The following is a 24,923-nucleotide window of genomic DNA, read 5'->3' as shown; positions in this document are numbered from 1 at the left end:
AGAACAATGAGGCACCCGCTGGAGATTTTGAGGGTCTTATGGTGCCATTTTCCAAATTGATGTCCAGGTATTCTCGGAGGGCCTTTTTCTCAGGTTCTGAAAGGATAAACATTCTGCCAAAGGGAATTACTGCCGAGGGATCTGTCTCAATGGCACAATCTTTGGGTCTGTGAGGGGGTAAAGCCTGGACTATGGCAGTCGAAAAGACATCAGTATATCCTTGGTAGACCTCTGGGACTTGTACAATGTTGGAAACCATGAGTGAGGTTTTTTGCTCTCCTGAATGTTCAATAGCTGGTGTTAAGGAGAGATCCAGGGATAAACAGTGGGACATACAAAACTCAGAGCCCAGAAACAATGACCCTGCTGTCCAATTAATGTACGGATTATGTCTTTGAAGCCAGGGCATACCCAGAACCATAGGGTAATGGGCTGATTTGATGATGTCGAATGTAATCTGCTCTTGGTGGTGGTTTATGGAGAGATGGACCTCTTGTCTGTAGGGTTATGGGTCCTGAAGAGAGAGGTCTCCCATCAATTGCTTCAACCGGCTGTTTAATGTTCCGTGACTCATATGGTATTTTATGTCTGATAACCCAGTCTTGATCAATGAAAATTCCCATAGCTCCACAGTCCACCAGGGCCAGTATGGGATAGGTCTTGTGCTTGGAGGGCGATAGAAAGGCCTGTAGCACCACCAGGTTATTCTGTCCAGGAGAGTTCAAGGATGTGATTGATGTGGAGCAGACATCTTTCTCCCGAAACCTCGCTCCATCTAGGGCCGGGAGCTGGCGTTTCCCGAACGCCGTGGAGGGGCTAAAGGACATTCTCTAACGAGATGCTTGTCTGAGGCACAACACATACACAGGCCGGTGTGAATTCTTCTCATCCTTTCTTGTGGAGTAATTGGCCCACGAAAGGCGCCTATTTGCATTGGTTCAGAGTCGTTATCAGGGGTTGAGACAGGGTCGGATTTCACAGTCGACTCCGGAGGGGTTAGTTGAAAGGCAGTCTTAGCCTTTTTCCTTTCAGCCCTTCTTTCCTGGATACGAATGTCTATTTGTAAGGCTAGATCTACCAAAGCCTGAAACGAACTGGGGCGAGCCACTCTGGCTAATTCATCCTTGATATCGTCATTTAGACCCCTGCAAAATAAGGTGAATCTAGCTTCAGGGCCCCAATCAGCCTCCTTTACCAGCTGTTTGAATCTGGTAACGAACGTTAGCATATCCTGGGATCTTTGCCGAAAATCAAGTAGGCGTTCCTGGGCGCTGAACACTTGTTCGGGGCGGTCAAACATAGACTTGAGCGCCTGGATAAATGCATCATAATCGTCCAGGAGGACGTCTCCAGAGTTCACTAGGGGAGTGGTCCAAGATAACGCATTCCCTGTAAGGTGGGAGATTATGAAGCCCACCTTGGCCCTAGAAGTTGAAAAATAATAGGGCTTGAATGTAAAATGCACCAAGCAGGAATCCAGAAATCCACGTAAGGATTTTGGCGAGCCATCGTATTTGTCTACCACTCCACCCAGTATCACGCTTTCCTTATTAGCAGAGTCACGTGACAGCACTAATTGTTTCAAGGCTGCGTTCTCTGCCTTTAAGTTCTGTAACTCGGCTGTTAGCTCCTGCATGCCGCGCATGAGGTCCTGGACCGCTTTCTCCATAGCGGTATCAGTGTTGATCGTTTGGCGTCTCAATCTGTCAAAGGTTTCCCCCCGGCTCACCTGAGTTCTCTTCTTGTGGCGTTCCGCGGAGGACTCCTTCTCCCGGCCGGACCGGGACTTGTATAAGTGCGCGCGAGTCGAGTCTGACTCCAGCGCGAGCGTTCAAAGTTCCAGGAAGTCGCGTGTTCCAGGACATCCAGGAAGAGGATCGAAGAAGGGTAAGATATACTGGAAACAGGGGAAAAGGGAAGAAAGAATAAGGGAGTTGGCCAGGAACTTGGAAGGGTAACGGCGAGCAGCACACACACGTCGAGACACTACCTAGAGATAGCGTTGCGACGCGCGGAGGTACGGGGGCGCGGCCCATTTATAGAACGGAACACGGCACTGGGCACGGCCATGTTGGAAGTATCAAGGAGCACACTCTCTGTCTGGACCAGGAAGACCAGAAGGGGCTGTGTCCATGGTTCATGACAGTTATGCCCAAAATACCAAAAAAACAAACTCCCCACTGGTAGCGGCACAGAACATTCAGGATAGAGAAAAGTCAACTAAAATTTGAAAAAAAGATGGTGGAAAAAAAGATGGTGGAAAACCCCATATTCATGCAAGATAATTAAAACATTCTCTAACAGAAGTTCATGGATAGTTCACTGCAGCTGGTGTATATATTTAGAATTTCTTCGCAGCAATTTTGACATTGATGGGTCGGGGCCAGTTAGAGGCCTAGGAAAGTACCAATTAGAGCATAAAGCTGCTTGGTTTACAACAAATGAGATGAACAGCACGGGATAGGCTGGCAAAAAACTCTGATCTGATAAGGACTGCTCCTTTCCAGACATCAAAGGATTTATAATGAAGGTCAGTAGGATCTCCCACAAATTTAATCAGCCTATGTGCCAGTCAAGTGAGGCTTGCCAAGAGAAGTCATGTGGGCTTGGTGATTGACAAGCAAGCCAATTGGAGGATGGGAGGGTTCATATGTTAGCTAAGAGAGCCAATTGAGAATGTATCCTGAATTTGCATGAAATTTGCCTATATAAACACAGTGATTTTGGGAGCTCATTGCTGTTTTCCTGGTAGCCTCTAATGCATTAAAGATGATTTTTAACACAGCCCTGCCGCCAGTCTCCCTCTCTGGCTGGTCTGCAGTACCTCAGTGCACCGGTGTCAAAGGCTATGGAGGATGCAAGGCCCTCCTTTTCACGAGCACACTCTGATCGAGTTAAAGTACACAAGAAAATAGCAGTTTTGAGACAGCAGCTGAATGAAAGGCGAAAGACAAAAAAACAGAAGGGGATCGCAAGAACGGTATTTCCATTGAAATCTTTCTACAAGGAACCATCATTTGCGAGGAACCTCGAGAAAAGAAAGCATAAGACCAGGAAACCAGGCTGAAGAATCCTGCATTTTGTGTCGGAGATACCCAGGGCCCTCCCACGTCAATAATCAAGGCATCAGTGAAATCAACACAGCCGGTGAGTTGGGAAGACCGATATAAGACCGGCCTGTGGTGAAGCCAAGGTTGTAAGCAGCAACATTGTATGGCGGGTGCTGGAATGAACATTGTCTAACCGTGTGTGATAAAAGACGCAAGTAGAGTCAAACTGCTAATGAGTGATTGAACTTTAACACCAAGATACAATATCTTTGACAGAGTGGTCCGGCACCACATGGGTGTTCAATTTAAAGCCTCTGCAAGGTATCCAGCTGAGAAGTGACAGGAGTGAAAGTTGAAAGAGTTATATGTCTACAAAGAATTGTGAATCAAAGTGGTCCTACGATGAGTTGAGCAAAATCCGGTGCACAACCGAAAGTCTTTGATTTTGATGAAGTAAAGAAAGTTTTGAAAGTAAATAAAATTGGTCTGAGCCCAGCGGAGGTACAGTTATTGAAGGTTGTGCTAAGGTTGGTCTGAGCCCGGCAGAGTGGGACCGAGGTGAATCGTGAATCATCTGAGAAATTGTGTACATGTGCTATCATAAGACGGAAGTAACTTTAATGGTGGTTTGTCGCATCAGGCCCTCTGGAATAAGAGACTTTGAATGGCAAAGAGAGTTTGGCATAGAGGCCCTGATGCTGAGGTTTTGAACTGCATCGACATGCTAAAGAAAACATTAAGTGTGCTATGCTCGAGTGTGCCGCTTTGTCCTGTGCTCAAAACGTGGGGAAGGTGAGCTAACGGCTCAGATATCCTTACATATAATTTCTTAAACACTTTTCTTTTGCATAACATTGTTTCCCACAGTATTTGAATTTAGAGGTAAGGATTGGCTATAGGTTTATTAGTATAGGTCCCAAGACTCTACTAGAACTGCATTATTATTATTTGATGGTTGTAGCTTGCTCCCATCTTTATATTTGGAATTAGATCGGCATTTTTCAAACCCAATTGAAGTTCAATAAACATCCTTGAACTGTGATCACTTGTGTCTGTCTTACTGTTTGATACCATGCCTTCCTTACAGTGCAAGGAGTTCTACTGACTGTGCTGAATAATGCATTGGCAACCTTTTCAAAATTAATGTCCCATAGTCACTGTCAACTAGGCACACTACTGCCGCACCCATAAGCCCGAGGCCTGTGACCTGGTCAATTGTTGCGGACCCTTCAACAAAGAGGACCTCATCCCTCTCGAGTCATCGGTCTTTTGCTTTGGGAATGTCATCCTCCTCTCCCTCGAATGTTACACAGTCGTGTCTGGCCAAATCCTTATCAGTGCACATTTCTGTAATCAAGGTCGCAGGGTTCACTGTTTTACATCGTATAATGTGTATGTTTGGGCTGGAGAGAATGATCTCATATGCAGATGCTCTTTGGGTAGTCAGGGTAGATTTTGAACTTTCTAGAATGGCAAAGACGGCATGTTCCACCTAGAGTGATTAAACAGCCCATTACAAATGTGAAACTTTTTTTGATGGCAAATGCTGCAGCTGCAAGAGCCTGTTCGCAAGGGCACTGCCCTTACATTACTGAATCTAACGTGCCACTGTAATAGGCAAGTGACTTGTGGCCCATCGTGCTGTCCTGTGTCAGCACAGCAGTCATAAACTGGCCATAGTGTGAGAACAAGTAAAATTCCTGTGTTTAGTCTGGGGTCACCAACACACGGGTGTAGTTTAAATTCATTAACATTTTGTAACATCTCCTCAGTCCATGCAATTTTGTTGTCAGTCTTTTGTGGTTCTTTGAGGCCCTGTAAGAGTGGCCTTATGTGTGCTGCGTAATCAAGAATCCATGCCCTGCAGTAATTGCACAACCCTACAAGCTTCTGCATTTCTTTTACTGTCGTGGGCTGGGGTGGCACACACAGAGGCAGCCCGATCAGGTATTATTTGTTTGCCATGTGCCGAAATCAACTGCCCTAGATATAAATTCTCTTGTAAACAGTATTGCGGATTTTCCTTGTCAACCTTGACCCTTGTGAGCCAAAAGAGTGTTGTCTGCATTGTAGCTCAGTGTTGCTGCATACCAGCAGATTGTCTACATACTGGATGATCGTGCTGGACACTTCAATGTTGCCTAGATCTGACTGTAGTATTCTGTTAAAAATACTGGGGCTCTCGCAGTATCCCCGAGGTAATCTTGTATGTTCAAACCTCATACCCCCATGAGTAAAGGCAGTCAGGTACTGAGAGTCTGGGTGCAATGGTATGGAAAAGTATGCATTATTGACGTCAACCACCCAGAAATGTGTTGCCTCTTTGGGGATGCTACACAAGATTGTGGCTGAGTTGGGAACTATAGGACATTGTTGCTGTACAATATCATTTAGGGGGTGCAAATCCTGAATCCTGAATCATTCTCCAATTTCACCCGTTGCCTTTTATACAGGGTAGATGGCCATGTTGCACAGGGAGGCAGATGGTACAATTATCCCTTGGTTGTGAAGTGCACTGATGGTGTCTTTAATTCCCTCCTCTGCCTCCCTAGAAAATGGGTATTGTTTAACTCAGCATAGTACTGCTCCTGGTTTCAGTGTGATGTGTACTGGAGTCACTGCCTGTAGGAGCCCTACGTAATGGGGTTTGTTGTTCATAGCCTATCAGGCACTTGCTCCAAATCTGCCTCGACAAACTGGGGTGGGACCATAAAGGCCATCATGGGACACTGAACCTTTCTATATTGTACCATTATTTCCTAGGGTATACATATCGCTAGCACAATCTCTCCGTCCTCTGGCCTGTCTTTGGACAATTCTGCGTTAGTCACCTCCTTATAGTCAGGTTAATGAAAAGTACTGTGCGCCACTCAATCCCATGCTGCTCAGTCCCTATTACAACAATAATTTTTGCTGAAACCACCAATCCGTGTAAATCTAGGGACAGTATTGTACACATCGCCATTTCAGGGGACACAACAGGACAAAATAAAGTCTGTGGGCACTTGCTAACACTTTTTGCCAATCTGAGGCACTACCTCCATAAGCACCATGATTCAATACACACACATGTCCGGATCTATAGGAATACCATGAACCACCACCTCTCCTCCCATTGCATGAATAATCAACATTTCTCTGATGATGGTCATGTTGAGCTTGCAAATCCCTGCCCAGCAAATTCACTGGCCAACTTTCTGAATATAGTAGGGGGGCCTGCACGACCTTCCCCCCTATTTTGATGTCAACCTCTTTAGTGTTTGGACCATGGAGACAGCCCCAGAGAAGCCCTCCCTCACTGATGCATGATATTGTGGCACCCGTGTTGACCATAAAAATGAAGTGTTTGTTTCCTATCTCTGTGTCCACCAAGGGTTCCTCATTAGGCTTACTGTTATTGATAGGACTGGGCACGCAACCGCTCTGTGTGGGCTGTCCTAATCTGGGTACGTGTTTGACCCTGGGAACGTGAAAGGGTGGTTTCCCATCACGCTCACCCCTCAGTATGGAACTATGGTTCCATTGGGCACTGTACTTCGTTGAGTGTGTGCATGTTTCCATTCCCGTACTGGGGCATCACTTGTTGTGGGTACTGCTGCTGTTGCTGTGTGTACTGTTGTTGTAGTTGTTGTTGCTGAGGGGAGGCTCCCATGGGCTGTGGTGGGAGCTGTGTGTATGCTTAGTGTATTTCATAGGGTCTGGAGGTCAGGAGCATTTATTTATAAATAAGACGTTTTCAGTCAACCTCATTTATTCCAATTCCAAGACCTCAAGAGCTCATCAGCCACAGCCTGAATCCAACTTGTACTTAAAAGAACCTTGCTCCACATGAATTATAACATGTGAAGCAGCCTTTGAGTTTAAGAGCTATGTTAAACCTCGCTCAGCTATGTGCCCCAATTTAGTAAAATATTGAAAACTCTTTTCAATAGTTTACATATAAAATTGGCACACATAGCTGATCAGGTTTAACTCAGCTCTTTTTGATCCTTGTATTGAAGGTAGGCAGGTTTTACATCAACAGTTTAAGTTCAATGTGCAGTCAAACTTGAATGATAAGGGTATCACTTTTTGCCAATTATTTTATTTAAACTGTTGAGGTCTAGAATCTTAGACACTAACTTTGCAAGCCCAAAGACTAGCTTTTTGGACTTTGTCAGCAAATGCTCAGTATAATGCTCTGTATGAAGCAGTTATTAAATATGTCTGTTCTATGACACTACTTTTCGCTTATGTACTTCTTGCCCAGTGTTTCATCAGCAGGATATCCGGGCGTCATCTGAAGGTACAAGTGCATGATGGTTATTTCATGCTTGATCTTGGGGTCTTACTTTATAAAAATGTTCCATTTCTTTTCAGGAGAGATCCTCTGCAAGTTTAGATTTCTGGCTAAGCTTTGTGTCAATGATAACATTGGGTACATATACAAATGACACCACTATAATAAATTAAAAAAAAAACACCTTTCCACTCGTCATGTTTTTAAAAAGTTTGTTTTACTAACAGCATAATTTAATTTTTTAATTTCAGTGACAGATCATTATACAGTAGACATTTTAAAGAGTATCTGGAATAAGTTATACAGCAGTGAGTTGTTGAATATTGCTGCCTTCGTGACAGCTTTTTTTTCCAAGGAAACCTAAATGAACTCCTTTGAGAAACTATAAGGGAAGTACACATATTTAAGTACAGTGTCATTTTATGACAAAGTATTTACCACCAGAATGGGATCCAGAGCAACAGCTTTATAGCCACCCTAATAATGTTCAAACTTATCTTATGTAGTCATTGATCTTCCACGAAATGTTTTTGATTAGACTGGACCCCAGTAGACAGATTTTACTAGTGAAAGGTTGCATTTAAACAATAATAATTACATTCTTCTTGTATTGAATTGCAGGCCTTCTAATATTTCGCATGAGTAAGATCATGAACGTTTGATGCATTGTAGTTAAGTGCTACACAAAACTAGAAATGACTATGCATTGCTGAAACATGGGTCCATAACTATGAAACAAGTAAATGCGGCTGGAACCAGCAGGCCAGCACTGGTTAAGTTTGTCTTCTAAGGCACACGATTACATTAGACGATTTATTTCTCTTTCAATTTCTTTTACATTCATCAGTTTACACATCGTTTAAATGTTACACATGGTTGTTACTTAATATCTGAAATCAGAACTAAATATTATTTTGTGTAAGCAAAACATGCAGTTGTTCCCTACAAAAATAAACGTGCTGACTAACAATTCTGTTAATTCCCCAAAATCGTATTTCTGAATTGTCACTACTTCTCCATAAACAGAGCATTGATCTCCTTCTTTATGGGAGGAATTCACCAATGAGGGTAGATCGAAAGGAAATTAAAATAATAATAGAAAAGGCAAAAACTATTATGCCAATGATCATCAAAAATTAACTCCATCACAAGTCCATATTAACTTTCTTGTAAGGAGTCAATCACACCTGCGTAACCAATTACTCTAAAAAAACAATACAAACACATAAATATAATATTTGAATCAAATAACGTTAAACATTAATGATGTCACCAGAAGTTTTAAGACTTTCCCTGCTAGAAAATATTTAAAATAGGTAGCATTTGAGGAGGAAAGGTAGCTGCTTGTAGCTGCTCCTTGGAGATGGGGACACCGCAAGCTACCTTGATGAGGCATTAGGAACAGAGAAGGGTGGGGGTTCATGATTGAGGGATGCTAACCACTCCAATCTTATTGTTCGAGGAGAAGCTGAGGGCAATAAGTAGGACATTGTCTTTAGAAATCAGGACTGTCCCGCACATGACTTATATGATGCTATAAGCACCCGACAGATGTGTTTTGTGTTTCTCTTTCCTGCACCCAATGCAAATGAGAAAAACAACGGTTAAATAAATAGTGCCTTAGTATAATACACACCAGGTAGTCACGTGTAGGTATCGGGTGCATTATTACTGGCGGGATTGGCATTCTTTACCAAGTGAAGGGGATTTGGGGGATTAAGGTTAAGAAGGGCAACATATTTAAGGCAGAGTGGGGAAAGAACAAAGGAGAACTCTACAAGGAGGGTTTGGCCAGTTTCTTCTGCTCTATAAATGTAGGTCCTCGGAGCAGTCCTTTGGGTTTTGTATGCAAACACAATGGCACTTAAAGGCTCTTCCACTCCTGATGCGATCCCATAGTTACTTGTGTTAGAATATTTGATACGCTGGGAAGAAATAACATACTAGAATTAAATCAAGCAGAAATCTGTCAGAAGAGTTTGTTCGCATGTTAGCTCCTGGCAGGAATGTACCATGTGCAAATAATGGGGGACACAATCGTTCACTTAAAAGCAATGAACATGTGGTATTGGCGATATGTGATATTATAAAAATAGCACGTGTTAATGGGGTGTGAAGGAGACGTATGCAGTGGGATTCAACCTATTGAAATTATTGATTTGTGCACCTATTTAGAAAGTGTTTCTACATTTCACTCTGTATACAAAAGGAACAGTGACACGTGAAAACCAGTCTAGGCATACAAAATAAATATCATCTGTCTTAATGAGGCAATTAATTGCTTTTTTCTTGAACGAAAACTAATAAGTTGCAAAATTAAGCATCTTGACAAAAGAACTCTATTCTAATGTATAAACGATTATGCAGCATATTTCTGCATGTGCATTTTTCAACATTTACAAACAATTAAGTCTAAAATAATATATTCATTTTTATCCCTAAAATATTTAACCTTTCTGTGAAATGACTGAAGCAAATTTTCAAGCTTCTCAGAAATGAACAAAAATATATCTATAAATTATATATACTTTAACAATATTCCCACAACAAATAAATCCAGCAAACATTATATTATTTTACAAATAATGGAATGTATACAAGAATATACATTCATATATTTTAAAAGTTAGCATTATGTCATCCTATGCAGTGTGGGTGGTAAATTATGAAGTAGATCGCAGACATGCTAATGCTTGTATGGTATGTCCGTAGAAACGGAGCGGCCCCATCCTGGTCGTCCATTTATTGAGATTGTGTTTGATCGAACATCCACCTAAGAAAAAAATTGCATATGTGAACATTTTGCCTTTTGTTTTTCATAAAAAGTCTTGCATCAAACATTTTGTTCCATTGTAAAGTCCTTATTATAGAATACACAGTCCAATATTGTATTCAGGTCATATTTTACTTTAGAAATGGAGTGCAGACCACTTAACAAAAGCACTGACATTAGTAAAACAATTAACATGGCTTACAATCTCATCAGAATTACGTAAGCTACAAAATGTGATTTGGGCAATGTGCTGAAGACCTAGAAAAGTGGCCTCTTTATACTAATAGTTCCTTCATTACTGCAGCGGGTACTTTTAGTATATATGATGGAGTCCAAGAGCTTCTGTGCATTTCTTCTTCATTATTAGCACTAAACACGTGAAATGCCTACATGAGATTGGTGTGATGGTAAAGATGAGAAGGGGCATTTTCCAGAGGCGTAGACAGGGTAGGGCAGGCAGTCCCCAAAACCAAAATTGGCTCAACAGGGCATATATAATGCTCGTGAGTGATCTATGAGGCCTCAGGAGGCAAGGGGAGATGAGAACACTGCTACCCTGTCACTTTGTAGAAAGCACTACTGACTTTCTAAATTGTCTAGAAATTTTGACTAGTTGACTGGGCCTATCATCAAGCAGAAATACAACGAGGCAAACAAGGAGAGAGAACGTTCTGTCTGTCCCTAGCTGTGTTAGGCCCTATCCCTAGTCACTGCTAGTGTGCTGCCTGTTTAATAGTGGAAAGAAAAAGAAGAGAACAGTGTACTCATATTTTAACTCTTTTTATGTCTTTCATTCGTTAATGCTCGATTGACTGGTGGCCCAGGCACTGTATTGTTGGTGAATTCTTGGGGTGTGATCAGGGTAATCAGTGCGGATCAAAAACTGCTTCTTAAGAAAATTAAAATACGGGGTAAGGAACACGTTACTTACCTGTAACTGTTGTTCTCCAGCATGGGGTCTGGCATGGATTCACATGCTCATGAATATTCCCCGTCGTCAGGCTGGGAATCCTCGGTAAAGAAAAAATCAGTTTCAGTTTCGTTTCTGTACTGTCTTTCTCCTAATAACCAATCACTGGTCTCTGGGTCATACTGCCCCAGCCAATGACTGCCCTCTACATATGCCCCTCCTCTGGCAGCCATCTTCAGATTTGGTAGCAAGTAAAGTGGCAGTAGGACCAAGAGAAAAGCCGCAGAGGGGTAGGCAGGAAGGTTTGCATGTGAATCCATGCCAAACCAATGCTGGAGAACAACAGTTACAGATAAGTAACTTGTTCCTTCTCCAGTATGGGGTCTGGTATGGATTCATATGCTCATGAATAAAAGAATACATAGCAGTGCACACATGCACAAACACAGGAGGTGGCAAGGCTCAACATAAAGCATTTCAACAACTCAACATTAAGCATCTCTTACCTCTTCACCAGGCTCACCTTCAAGCGAACAGGTTGCGCAGCACTGCTAGGCTAATTCTGGACTCCTCCCTGGAATCCCGGTTGTCGCAGTAGAATTTCGTGAAGGTGTGCGTCGACCTCCATGTAGCAGCCCTGCAAATGTCCAGCAGGGACACACTAGACAGGAACGCCGCAGTTGCAGCAATCGGTCTGGTCGAATGGGCTCTCGGACAGCCAGGCAACGGTCGGTTTGCCAACCGGTGACAGTGTGTGATGCAGCCAGAGAGCCACCTGGAGATGGAAGCCTTGGAGAGGGCCTTCCCTTGGTTCATAGGGCCAAAGTTCACAAACAGCTGTGATGTCTTCCGAAAACTCTTTGTGCGGTCCACGTAGAACTTCAGCACTATAGCCACATCCAGCGAGTGCAAAGTCCTCTCAGCCAGCGACGAAGGCGACGGGAAGAAAACAGGTAACACCAAGGGCTTGTTGAGATGGAAGTCCGACGGCACCTTGGGCATGAAGGAGGGGTGCATCCTCAGCACGACCCCCGTTGCGTGGAAAGTCAAGTACAGAGGCCTACAGCAGAGGGCCTGGATCTCTCCCACTCGTCGTGCGGAGGTAATGACCACCAGGAACGCCATCTTCCACGATAGGAATTTCAGAGGTGCCGAATGCAGAGGCTCAAAAGGAGGACCCATGAGCCTAGTCAGAACCATATTGAACTCCCACGCCGGGGCCAGAGCCTTCACCAGCGGGAACTAGTGGAAAAGTCCTTTCTTGAACTCCTTAACCAGGCGATGCGACCACTGCGACGATCGCCCCAAAGTTCTGGTGTAGCAGGAGATAGCCGCCAGATGGATCTTGATAGAAGAGTGTGCCAGCCCGCCTTGGCCAGCGACAGCAAGTACTACAGCACTTGAGGGGCCGTAATCCATAGAGGGTTTATCTTATGTGCACGGCACCAGATGGTGAACCTCTTCCATTTATGTCCGTAGCACTTAAGAGTTGAAGAAGCCCTGGTGAAGTACCACCTCCTTGCAGTCCGCCAGGACCTCGTATCCTCCAAATTCTAGTGCTGCAGGAGCCAGGCCTGCAGGTTCAGCGACCACGGGTCGTGGTGCAGAATCTCACCTCCTTCCCAGGTGAGAAGATCTGCGTCCGTCGGAAGCTTGACTGGAGGGGACGCTGACATGTCCAGAAGGTCCGGGTACCAAACCTGCCTCGACCACGCCGGTGCGACGAGGCTCATTATGCACCGGGACCGTCTTGAGTTGACTGATGAGTTGCAGAAGCAACGGCAATGATGGGAACGCGTAGAGAAACAGGCCATCCCAGGGGAATGAGAACGCATCCCTCATGCTCCCTGTCTGGGGAAACCTGCTGGCGAACCTTAAGCACTTGGTGTTCGTCGCCGTCGCAAACAGATCGATCTGGGGATTGCCCCATTGTCCACCTGATCCTGCCGAAGCTCCCACTCATGGCAAGAGCGCAGCTCCCTGCTGTGTGAGTCGGCGACGGTGTTCTTCACTCCTGCCAGATGAAAGGGTACCAGGAACATCCTTTGGGTGACGGCCCAGTGCCATAGATCCTGCGCTTCCTTGGAGAGAGATGGGGATCTGGTGCCCCCTTGCTTCCGAATGTAGAACATCATGGTGGTGTTGTCGGTGAAGACCCGCACCACCTTGCCCTTGAGGGACGGAAGGAATGACTTGAGGGCTCAAAACACGGCCCGAGCTCCAGGACGTTGATGTGCAACGACTTCTCCTCTGGGAGCCAAAGGCCTCTTGCGTGCAGATTTTCCAGTGTGCACGCCTCATCCCTCCTGGAAGGCATCCGTTGTCACAGTCTCCTGATGTGCTGGGGTCTGAAAGTCTGTGCCCGCCGTTAGATGCGCATGGACCCCCCCATCATCGAATCGCTTGACGGAATGTCTCGTTGATGCGATCTTGTCCTCAGAGCTTCTCGCCGCTTGCATCCAACGGGCGTCGAGGAACTCCCGCAGCGGCCGCATCCGCAGCCTGCACAGCCGAATGAGTTAGATGCATGATGACATCATGCCGAGCAGGGACTTGATGGACCTCACCCGGGCAACCTTCATGGCCAACAGCCATTGTAGCTTACCCAGGATGGCCTTTACCCTGTCCTCCGATGGTGAAGCTAGGCGCGCCACCGTGTCGAGTCTGGCTCCCAGGAACTGAGAGTCCTGAGATGGCTCCAAGCAGGACTTCGCATAGTTTATTGAGAACCCCAGTTCCGAGATCAGGCCTCGCTGTGTGTTCGATGGCGAGCTTCTTTGACTTCGCTCGGATGAGCCAATCGTCCAGATAGGGGTAGACGTGGATCCCCTGCAGGGGCAGCCGCGCCGCCACCTGTGCCAGGCACTTGGTGAAGACCCTTGGGGCTGACTTCAAACCGAAGGGAAGGGCCTTGAATTGGTAGTGCCGCCCTTGGACCACGAAGCGCAGAAACTTTCGATGTCCCTTGTGAATGGGGATGTGGAAATAAGCATCCTCCAAGTCCAGTGACGACAGGAAGTCACCTTCCTCCAGCTGTCCCAGCACATGCTGAAGGGTGACCATCCGGAACTTCTGGGATTGTATGCATTTGATGAGGTGGCGAAAATCTAGAATGGGCCGCCAACTGCCGGTCTTCTTTTGGACGAGGAAGTACCGCGTGTATACTCCGGAGCCCCAGAGCCTCTTTGGGACGAGTTCTATTGTGCCCTATTTTAGCACTGCGCGCACCTCCAGCAGAAGCTGCAGAATGTGGTTTTCTTTCCTGGCCACAGGTGGGATATGGTTACACTTCCCTTGGAACTCCAGAGTGCGTCCGTGGGCCAGGGCATCCAGCACCCAACAGTCGGTGGTGATGGACTTCCACACGCCGACGCAGTTCGCCAGACGGCCTCCCACCGGGGTGCCCGGGTGGGGGCCCGACGTCACTGGCCGGTTCAGTCCTGCTTGGCTGAGGCCTTACCACCTTGGGCCCATTGGCAGCGATGACGACGATGTCTTCTGGCCTTGCTGCGGCCTCTGTAGGCTTCCTGGGACGAAGAACGGGCCACTTGATGGTATGAAGAAGAGCTGCTGCCGAATCCTTTGGAGGCACCTTGTGACTTGCATCCGGAGGGCCGAAAGGATGGCGTCATTGATGGAGCGTGCCCAAGGCACGGGCCGTCTCGGTGTCTGCCTTGATGGCCTGCAGTAACTCGTCCAGTGCCTTGCCGAACAAGTTGTTCATGTCGAAGGGCATGTCCGGTACCCTTGCCTGTACGTCTTCACAGAAGTCGTTGGTCCTGAGCCAACCACACCGGTGAAAGAAAAACGCTGTTGACCATCTAGCGGAAGACTGTGTCGGCTATGTCCGTGGCCACCGTGATGGCGTTATCCGAAGCCACCTGGCCTTCTTGCAAGATTTCAAGGGCCTCTGCCCTCTTGTCATCTGAGAAGAAGTCCAGGAGGGGGGCGATTTTAAACCACAGCTCCCTATTGTAGTGGGCCACGATAGCGAGAGCGTTGGCCACCTTAATGGTCTTCGCCGTCAACGAGATGACCCGACGTCCCATGGTGTCCAGCTTCTTCCCCTCGCCGTCCGGCGGGGAAGTGGAAGTCGATGCCATCGCCCCTGCAGATTTCTTCTTGGCCGTTGCGGAGACCACTGAGTCCGGGGACGGCTGCACTCTGAGGCACATAGGTGCAGAGTCTGGAACCCGGTACTACTTCTCGTACCGGTCTCTCTTCGTCAGGGCCGAGGATGGGTTCTTCCGGAGGGACAGCCCTTTGTCCCAGATGTTGTTCAACAGCGGGACCGAGAGCACGGTCTTCCGCTTGGCCTCTCGTCACTGATAAAGGAATCCCTCCTTCTTCTGCTCTTCGGGGCATAGCTGAAAAAGCTCTGAGGCCCTAGTGATCATGGCGTGAAACGAGCCAATTTCATCGGGAGGAGAAGCCCGGTGTGGGGGTGGAGGATGGCAGGGTGGGGGTGGATGGACCCACCTCTGCTTGGATGGAGGGCTTCCTGACAGTCCAGGTGCCGCTGGATCATCCGCTGCAGGCAAAGGCATCCTTGTCCTTATTTATGAGCACAGGGTGTGCAGGGCTAGTATGATGTCCTCCGACCTGTCTGTCGGTGGTGGCAGCGGTTGCAACGGGAGCTTCGGCAGCAGCGTGGTGTCTTCAGGCTCCATGTTGACCTGCCGTTCCTTGTCATCTCCCTCGTCGCTCTCCACGTCCGCCTCATCAGGGTCCTTCCTGTAGGATCTGTCCTCGACAAACTTCTGGTCAAGAACTGACTTGAGGCCCAAAAGCTCGTCCTCGGAGGAGATAACTGAGTCCGGTAGGACTATCGTACCCCCACTTCTTCTCGGCACGGGGCTTCACAGAGGTCTTTTCGATGGGCAGGAAAGACGATTCCCTCCGGGTGGGCAGGGAAACTCTTGGCTTGGGGGCCATCTCCACTGGTGCCGCCTCTGCGGTCTTCGCCAGGGATGCTACCACTCCCTCAATCAAAGTCTGATGCCTTCACCATGCGGGGAGGGCCACTGCCTCGCTCCCCCTTGGCTTTCTACGTCAGAGCTGACCGGGTCTTCTCCAGTATCTTACCTGGGTTGTCCGACTTCCTTTTCGTCAAGCCGTAGCGTTGGCTCATGGTTCACGGTGTCGGCGATGCTGCGCCTGACCTGGCAGCCGCAGAGTCCATACCAACAGTGGTCCCGGTGCCCGCGGAATCGCAGTGCTTTGCCTTATGTTGGGCCCCCGTCGCCAAAGCGCCCTCAAAGGTCTTAGAAGACCGCTCAGATTTTCTCTTGGGAGAAGTATGGGGCTCACCTGCCGCTGGGCCCTTCGTCTCCAGCCAGTCAGCGAGTCACTTGTGACGGTCCTTCATGGTACGGGAGGACATGTCCTTGCAGAACGCACACACCTCCTCCACGTGCAATTTGTCTGCGTGCAGGCAGTAGAGGCACCGGGAGTGGCCATCCCCTTGAAGACGTTCTGTAGTACACATACTGGGCAGATCCTAAACAGAGGCGTCGAGTCTCCCTTGTCTTCGGCCATGACCACGAGGGGTAGGCCTCAAAGATCTTCTGGAATCCTCCAAGAAGTGAAATTCGATGAAAATTCACCCTTGAGGGGCGTAGAGATTTCTGAAACGGGTCCCCGTTAATCGGAAAGATGAATCGGTGGAGTTTAAGGCTCAATTTGACTGAAAAAACAAGGGTAAACTCTTTGAAAAAAGGCAATACGCAGTAAAAGCTCAAGAGCTAAGCACGAGGACTCCCAACATTTGAACGTGCAGTAAAAATCTGTAGATGGCTGCCAGAGGAGGGGCTTAGGTAGAGGGCAGTCATTGGCCGGGGCAGTATGACCCAGAGACCATTGATTGGTTATTAGGAGAAAGACAGTTCAGAAACGAAACTGAAACTGATTTTTTCTTTACAGAGGATTCCCAGTCTGACGATGGGGAATATTCATGAGCATGTGAATCCATGCCAGACCGCATGCTGGAGAAAGCTAATTCCCGAACAGTATTGAGGCAAGACAATGGGCCTCATTACGACCCTGCCGGTCTGGTAAAAACGCTGCCACCATTCTTTGGGGACCGGCTGATTCAGAGTCCTGCAGGCAGGAGGTGTCACCTGGTGGTATTAACACCACCCGCCTGCAGGCGGACATGGAAACACCGGCTCTGTCATAGACGGAACCAGTGTTTCCATGGTCCCCATCGGGAATGGGGATTTACAGAATTCCGCCTCCGGAATTACCGGGTCACCGGGGTTGTAATGCCCCGGTGATTCCGGCAATCACAGAGGCAGAATGATATTACGGGTCCGGCGTCAGCCTGACAGTTTTTCAGGCATGGCTACCGCCAGACTCGTAATGAGGCCCAATAACTTTATTGGCCACTACTGAGGGCGAATGAACCTCAATTAAAAAGCTAAGTCTGATTTAAAGACTAAAACAATCATGTTAAGAAGACCACGCCAGAGGGGTAGATACTAGAGTTTCTTAGTCTCCCTATGGCTCTAGCATGGTGTGTGGCAGGAGCCTTCCTGACATCTCTGTTACGAAAGATTTCTCTTTCTTGCACCCTTTCCTTCCATCTGTATGGAACACCCAAACCTTTTGCTTTTATTTCTATTTTGACCTGCTCTTTCTGCAGTACAGTGAAGCTACGCTTCACTGCACTGGCTTTTGCCCATATGTTATGGGGAAAATGACATGTCCTTCAGTCTCTGTGTAATGGAAAACATTGTTTCCCTTAGTCGTATTACTGTGTTACTACTTTTGGTTACTTTGTATCACTTGAGTTAAATGTTATCATTGTACAAAGCAGCTTACACTGCAGTACAATGGAGTACACTTTTTGTTTTGCCCTAGACTAACACTCAGAGGATGTTTGGTGACTCTAAGTGTGCTAAAAGGATAAGCTGGTGGCAGCAGTGACTTTTTCCCACTTTTTGGGACTTTTCATTTTAGATTTACCGTCTTTGGCTAATAACTGTGGCTAGTGTCCTAACATGGCTGTGCCACATGGTTTTTCACCTGTCCTTTTGTCATCTTGTTCTTTAGCCTTCTCCCTGGCCTGCGAGGGCAGGGAATTCCTATAAGGACTTCCAGTGCTCAGGAAAGCAGAAGCTTTTGGCGGGCTACTGGATGGCTTTGTGTGTTTGCTGGCTGGATGTGGGCTGAGAAGGGATCCCAGAAGGGAGCACAGACAGTAATGACGACAGGATGCAGATAAGAGTAGTGATGTCCGTGAGCTGACAGGCTCGCCCTGGGATGCGGTAAGAATACAAGAAGCACTGCAGGAGAGGAAGCACTGCAGGTGAAAGTACTCAGCTAACAAACGGGGAAGTGACAGAAGAGGTAATGTGGGAGAGACCGCCGAAAGGCTTTCGGGAAAGGAATGAGAAAGAGATAGCGTGGGGGTAGGAAAAGACCCACGGGAACCGAGGCCGGGAAGAAAGCCGGCTGCTCGGAGCATAAACATTCCGAATGAAAATACAAACGGAGCAAGGAAAAGGAGAGTGGACGACTTGCGCATTAACCACAAAAGGAGGAGAGCAGACCTAATTGTTGCAATGCATCGGCTGCTGGGAGTTCAGGGAATAAGAACCTCCCAGCAGCTGCCATATTAAAAAAAAGACTAGACCACAACCAAACCATGTGGGAAAAAATGTGGTGGAATTATTAATGGCCGCCCAGTCTCCAGTGCTGCCATACACGCCAGGCGCCTGGGCGTATGACAGTATGCCCCCACTTAGATGCAGGTTTAACTGGGTGTGCCCAGTGGAATTTGGCACATAAAGTGGGGACGTGAACAAAGGAAGAGGGTTCCCAAGAATCCTCCGACCTGGGGTACCCTTTCCAGCTGATCAGATATTCAAGGCGACCCCTACGGTATCTAGAATCGTAAATGCGGGAGACCTCATACTCCACATCAGGACTGCCTTGAAGGTGTTTATAGTTGGAGACTGGCTGGCAGGATGTATCAGAAACAAAGGTTTGAGGAGAGAATAATGAAAGACATGATGGATGCGTTTGAGATTGGGAGGTAGTTTGACCTTAAAAGCTACTGGGTTGATCTTAGCAAGAATGAGAAAAGATCCCAGAAAATGAGGAGACAGCCAAAGAGGTTGAAATTTAGTTGAGAGCCACACCTTAGAGCCAACATCCCAGTCTGGGTAATCCTGGTGAGGACGATCAGCCTGCCGCTTGTAGGTCCTTAGACTAGCTTCAAGGCTTTGTTGTGCTGATTCTTGAGCTTCCGAGATTTTAGCCAGAGTGGCATCGATGGCCGACAGGATGGTCTGTCCCATCCAGATTGTGAAAATGCTTCGGGGATGAAAACCATAAGTACAGTAGAATGGAGACTCGCCTATGGCAGTGTGTTTTGAGTTTTCGTAAGCAAATTCAGCAGTTGGTAGCAAAGGCACCCAATCGTCTTGTTGGTTACTGTAACAGCGAAGATACTGTCCTAGAGTAGCATTCAGGGGTTCCGTCTGCCTGTTGGGTTTGGGGTGGAATCCTGATGACAAAGCTCTTTCCATTCCCGGTTGGTGACACAGGGCTTTCCACAATTTGGAAGTGTATTGACTACCTCTTGTTTGTTTGTTTTGTTTATTTGTATAGCGCTCCAAACTCAGAGGTGGAAGGGCGCTTAAAGAAGGCGGTTACATAGTGTGATATATACAATTTCAATATACAACAGTTTACAGAGTACACAAACATAGTTGAGCAGAGGGAGGTGTAACATATTTCAGTGGTACTACTCATTGTTCAGGAGCCAACCGATAACATGTTTCCGGAAGATCTGGAAGGATTCAATAGTTTTAATGTTGACTGGTAGGGTGTTCCAGAGTTGGGAGGCGAGTACTGTGAAGCTGGCAAATCCAACTCTTTTTAAGGAGAATCTAGGCACTGTCAAGCATAAAGTGTTGGAGGATCTGGTGGTTCTGTTGGCGGGTTTCATGGTAAATTTATTGGTGAGATAAGGTGGGGCTAGGTGGTTTAATGTCTTGTATGTGAGGCAGATGGTTTTCAGATCAATTTTTTGACCTATGGAGAGCCATTTTCACGATTTCCTAGCATTGGAGATGTGCTCTCGCCTGGGTATGTTAAGTGCAGCACGTAGTGCGTTGTTTTGAAGTCTCTGTAATTTGTTAATTATAGATTGGTTAGCACCTAGGTATAGGCTGTTGCAATAGTCCAGTTTAGACTGTATTAGGGCTCTAGCAAGAGTGAGGCAACTATTAGATGACAGGAAGGGTCTACTGGCCCTGATAAGCTTGCCGGTGTAGGCGGAGGCTGAGGCGATCATGTTAGTTTGTTTGGAGAGGTTGGAGTTGGCATCAAGGTAAAAGTCGAGAGTTTTTACACTTTTGGCAATGGGGATGGTGTGACCATCGATAATGATGCTGTTGTAATTAGGATTAAGTTTGGCCAGGTTATTAGGCGAACCGACAAGGAGGAGCTCCGTCTTCTCATCATTCAGGCAGAGGCCATCCATGCCTGAATGATGGAGAATATTTTGTTAATCCGGGTGACGTCAGCATGGTAATTCCCTGTAATGGTGAGGAGTATCTGAGTGTCATCTGCATAGTTCGTGTAGGTGACACCCAGACGGTCCAATTGGTCAAATAGTGGCTTTGTAAATATGTTATACAAAGTAGGGGAGACACAAGAGCCTTTTGGGACCCCGCATGAGATAGGGATGGGGTCTGCAGCAGCTGAAGTGGAGAAAACTTGCATGGTTCTGTTTGCCAAAAAGGATTCTATTCAAGTGACGGCCTAAGGGTAGAAGTGAGCTGCGGTGGCTAGGTGGCTGCAGAGAATTTTGTGATCGACCAGATCGAAGGCCGCAGAGAGGTCTAAGAGGAGTAGGATCACAGCGTTACCTTTGTCTTTGATTTCATCAATCTGACTTTTGAGGTCAACAAGGACAGTTTCTGTTCCGTGTTGAGACCTGAAGCCTGAAGCCAGATTGACGTATTCCTAGTAGTTGGTTAGATTCCAGATATTCCTGAATTTGGAGATAAGCGACTCTATCCAGGACTTTTAATAGGAATGGGACTCTGGTGATGGGTCTATAGTTGGTGGGTATAGCTGGGTCTAGTGAGGGAGAACCCATGATTGTTTTTGATTGCTGGGGACTGAGTTATGGGTGAATGATAGTTTGGTGATGAAGGGTGATAGATCTCTGGCTGCGTCTTTTATGATCTGGGCGGGACAGCTGTCCCCTTTGCATTTCGAAGGTTTTAAGGATGGGATGATTTTTTGAACTTCTACCGTACTTACTTTCTTGAATGTGAAGACTGATTTGGTGCTAACGGGCGTTGGTGAGCTAGGGTTGGTAAACTTGTTGTTGGAGAGTTGTTGACGTTTGTCCTCAATTTTAGTTTGGAGTCCTGTGATTTTGGTGTTAAGGGCGTCTTGGATACTGGTGCACCACGGTTTATCTTTCAAGCAGGTGCCTGTGGGTGGATTGGGATTTTCTAGCTCTTTTAGAATTTTGAATAATTCTTTGGTGCAGGACCCAGCCTGATCAATCCTGAAGTTGTAAGCATCTTTTTTGGAGCGAATTATCTCATTTTTGTATAGAGAAGATATGTTCATGAGAATAGTTTTATTTTCCGCAGAGGGATTGGTTTTCCCTAAGAGTTGTGCCTTAGCTTTCTTTTTTCTGAGTAGCTTGAGTTCGGGGGTGTACCACGAGTTCAAATGAGCTCTTGGTTTAACTTTGCACAATTTTAGAGGAGCAATGGTATCCATCGCAATTAGCCATGGAGTCATTGAAGGTGTCAATCAGTAGGTTTAGATCAGCATTGGGTGGGAGTGCATTAAGGGTGGGTAGGATCAGGGGTAGTAGGGCCTCAGCAGTAATGTTGCGTTTGTTTCTGGTAGGACAGGCTGGTGCCATGTGGCATTTATTAGGTGCTACAGGATTGGTGTTAATTTCAAGAAGGATGAGATGGTGGTCTGTCCATGCAAGAGGTTGGGGGTTCTTACAGATTGTGTTGCAGTTGTAGGTCGCTACCCAGTCAATAATTCTGCCTTTCTGGTGGGTAGGGAGGACATTGAGTTGTGTGAAGCCATGTTGTATTAGGGCATTAGCTAAGGATGCAACCTCTGTCAGATGTTATCTTGTCTGGTAATCCATGAGGACGAAAGCTGTCTCAAACAAATACATCTGCCATCTCAGCCGCAGTGGGAACTCCTGGAAGGGGGAAAAATAAGCCATCTTGGTGAAAGTATTGATGGTGACCATTAGGCAAGTACAAGACCGAGACTTAGGGGGATCCACTATGAAGTCGGCTGACACCTAACCCCATGGACTAGTGGGAGGTGAGCCCTATTCCAGAAGACCGATGGAACTACCCGGGGAATACTTGCTCTTTGCACATACTGGACTTACCTTCACATATCTTACTACTTCGTGCTTGAGATTGGGCCAGTAGAACGATCGGCATATGAGATCCAATGTACCCGACTGACCCCTGTGTCCTGCTGTCTTGTTGTCATGTCACCAATTTAGAATCTTCCGGCGGAGAGTTCCGGCGGGAATGTACAGGCTGTCCTTCCAGAACCATAGGCCCTCCTTTTCTTTGAAATGCTTGCTGGGTTTGGCAGAACTAGACCGTTGCTCCAAAATAGTAGCTTCTCTGACCTGCTGTAGGAAAATGTTTATGTGTGCCAGAAATCTCTTCCTGGGAAACAAGTGCTCCGCTGGGTGGTTGAGTGTGGTCTCCGAAAAACCCCTGCGAGAGAGAGCATCTGCCAGAGTGTTTTGGCTGCCCGGCAGATGCAAGATTTAAAAGTCCTACTGGGTGAAGAAGTGTGCCCACCTGGCTTGGTGTGAATTGATACATTCCATAGACTGCAGGACTCTAAGGTTTTTGTGATCGTTCCTAATGAGAAAAGTGTGTACACTACCTTGAAGAAGGTGTCGCCATTCCTCCCAGGCTTGTTTCATTGTTAATAGTTCTTTTTCCAGAACAGAGTAGTTACGCTGGCTGGCAGTGTGAGTACATGATAGGTAAGCAATGGGGTATTCCACCCCATTGTCCTCTTGAAGCAGTACTGCCCCAATGGCCGCTGCCGAGACGTCCAAGTCCACAATGAACCGGTGGTCCTGGTAGGGTTGTCTTAGGATGGGAGCTGAGCTGAAGAGTCCTTTGAGATGTTGAAAACGCTTTTCAACCGAGACTGAACACTGGAAATTCACAGAACTCTTCTCGAGAAGGGCGGTGATTGGCAAAACTACTTCTGAAAACCCTGGAGTGAAACGGCGGTGAAAGTTTGCCAATCCCAAAAACCTTTGTACCTCCTTAACCGAGGTTGGGGCAGGCCATTTCAGTATGGCCAACACCTTTCTCTTGTCCATGGTTATGCCTTGTTCCAACAAGATGAAACCCAAATAGGGTATTGAAGACACCCCGAAGATACACTTCTCAGGTTTGGCCAAAAGTAGTTTTCCTGCAGGCGAATGAGGACTTCCAGGACGTGTTTGTGGTGTCTTGTGGATTAATTGAAAAAAATCAGAATATCATCTAGGTATACGATCACAGACAAACATGTGGTCTGAAAACATTCTATCCATAAATCGCTGGAAAACAGCTCGGCCGTTAACCAGACCGAATGGCATTACCTTGTATTCGTATAGACCAAATGGTGTGCGAAAAGCTGTTTTTCATTCTTCCCCTGATCGTATCCTGAGCAAATGGTAAGTGCTCCGTAGGTCAAACATGGTGAACACCTTTGCGCCATGAACTGACTCAATAATGTCAGTGATCAAGGGCATCGGGTAACTGTCTCTTATGGTGACTTTATTTAAACCCCTGTAATCAATGCAGGGCCACGTTCTGCCAAATCTCGCTTAGGGATGTAAAAAAGCAAAGCTCCTGTGGGGGATTTGGAGTGTTGAATGAGACCGTTATGGAGAGGGATGTAAAAAAGCAAATCTCCTGCGGGGGATTTGGAGTGTTGAATGAGACCGTTATGGAGATTACTGTCAAGGTATCCCCGCAGGGCCTGTTTCTCAGCATGGGAAAGAGAAAACATACGACCAAACGGAACCAGGGCTTTGGGTATCAGGTCAATGGCGCAGTCCTCTGGTCTGTGTGGAGGTAGTTCTACCAGAATCTTTTCGGTAAACACCTGGTGATAATGCACCAATTCCTGTGGGAGAGCATGCACCACGATGGGACCATCCTGAACCACGACATTGTGTGACCCCTGCTGTAGGTCGTGAGAGGAAGGCAGTGCTGTTTACAGTAGTCTGAGACAAAACCAATCTGGTTTCTGGTCCAATCGATGTGAGGATTATGTTTCCTAAGCCAGGTGATCAACAGGATAATCGTAAAATGGGCAACACGAGTAATGTTGAACTGTATGCGCTCCGTGTGTTAAAATATCGTAACCAGTAGATCTTCGGTGGTGTGAGTTATGGGTCATGATGAAAGTGGAGTACCATCAACTGCTTCTACTTTCTGGCCTTCCTTCCGACTGATTCTTTGTAGACCCACTTTCTCTTCCCAGATAGTGTTGACAAAATTCCCCGCCGCCCCACAATCGAGAAGTGCCAAAGCTTCGATCTGTTTGAGGTTGATGTCAACTCGAACAGTCAGTACCATGAGGTGAGAGTCTTTGGAACTACAGACGACGAGACAGACAAAGATAGGGACTGGGAGTAGAGCAGAACCCTGGCAACCTGGCCCTACTAGAGCCGAGGGCGATTATTTCCCGATCAACGTGGAGGAACTTCGGGGCAGTCCCGCAGGAGATGTTTTTCAGTTTCACAGTTAGCCCAAATACCTTTTTCTCTGCAGAGTCTCCTTTCTTCTGCCGAGAGTGGAGTCCTGGCCGCTCCAATTTCCATTGCTTCTTTAGAGGTGGAAGGAGTGGAAGCTGGGGGGGGGGGTGAGAGGA

General features: G+C 46.9%; 1 protein-coding gene across 7 annotated transcripts in view; it reads right to left on the bottom strand.

Annotated features, from left to right (window-relative positions):
- Positions 1–7,527: 7,527 nt before the first annotated feature.
- COBLL1 (cordon-bleu WH2 repeat protein like 1) overlaps positions 7,528–24,923 on the bottom strand; it is a 777,739-nt gene continuing 760,343 nt past the window's right edge. For all 7 annotated transcript variants that reach the window (XM_069616309.1, XM_069616308.1, XM_069616306.1 and 4 more), the window contains one exon: positions 7,528–10,102. In XM_069616309.1, coding sequence (XP_069472410.1) covers positions 10,016–10,102 — 87 coding nt within the window. In that variant the 3' untranslated portion in view covers positions 7,528–10,015. The remainder of the gene's footprint in view (positions 10,103–24,923) is intronic.

The sequence above is a fragment of the Ambystoma mexicanum genome, chromosome 9 (genome assembly GCF_040938575.1).
Source record: "Ambystoma mexicanum isolate Mex_15411 chromosome 9, UKY_AmexF1_1, whole genome shotgun sequence".
In the NCBI taxonomy this organism is placed as follows: Eukaryota; Metazoa; Chordata; class Amphibia; order Caudata; family Ambystomatidae; genus Ambystoma; species Ambystoma mexicanum.
Note: the sequence above shows the minus strand (reverse complement) of the source record. Positions and strands in the feature narration are given on the sequence as shown.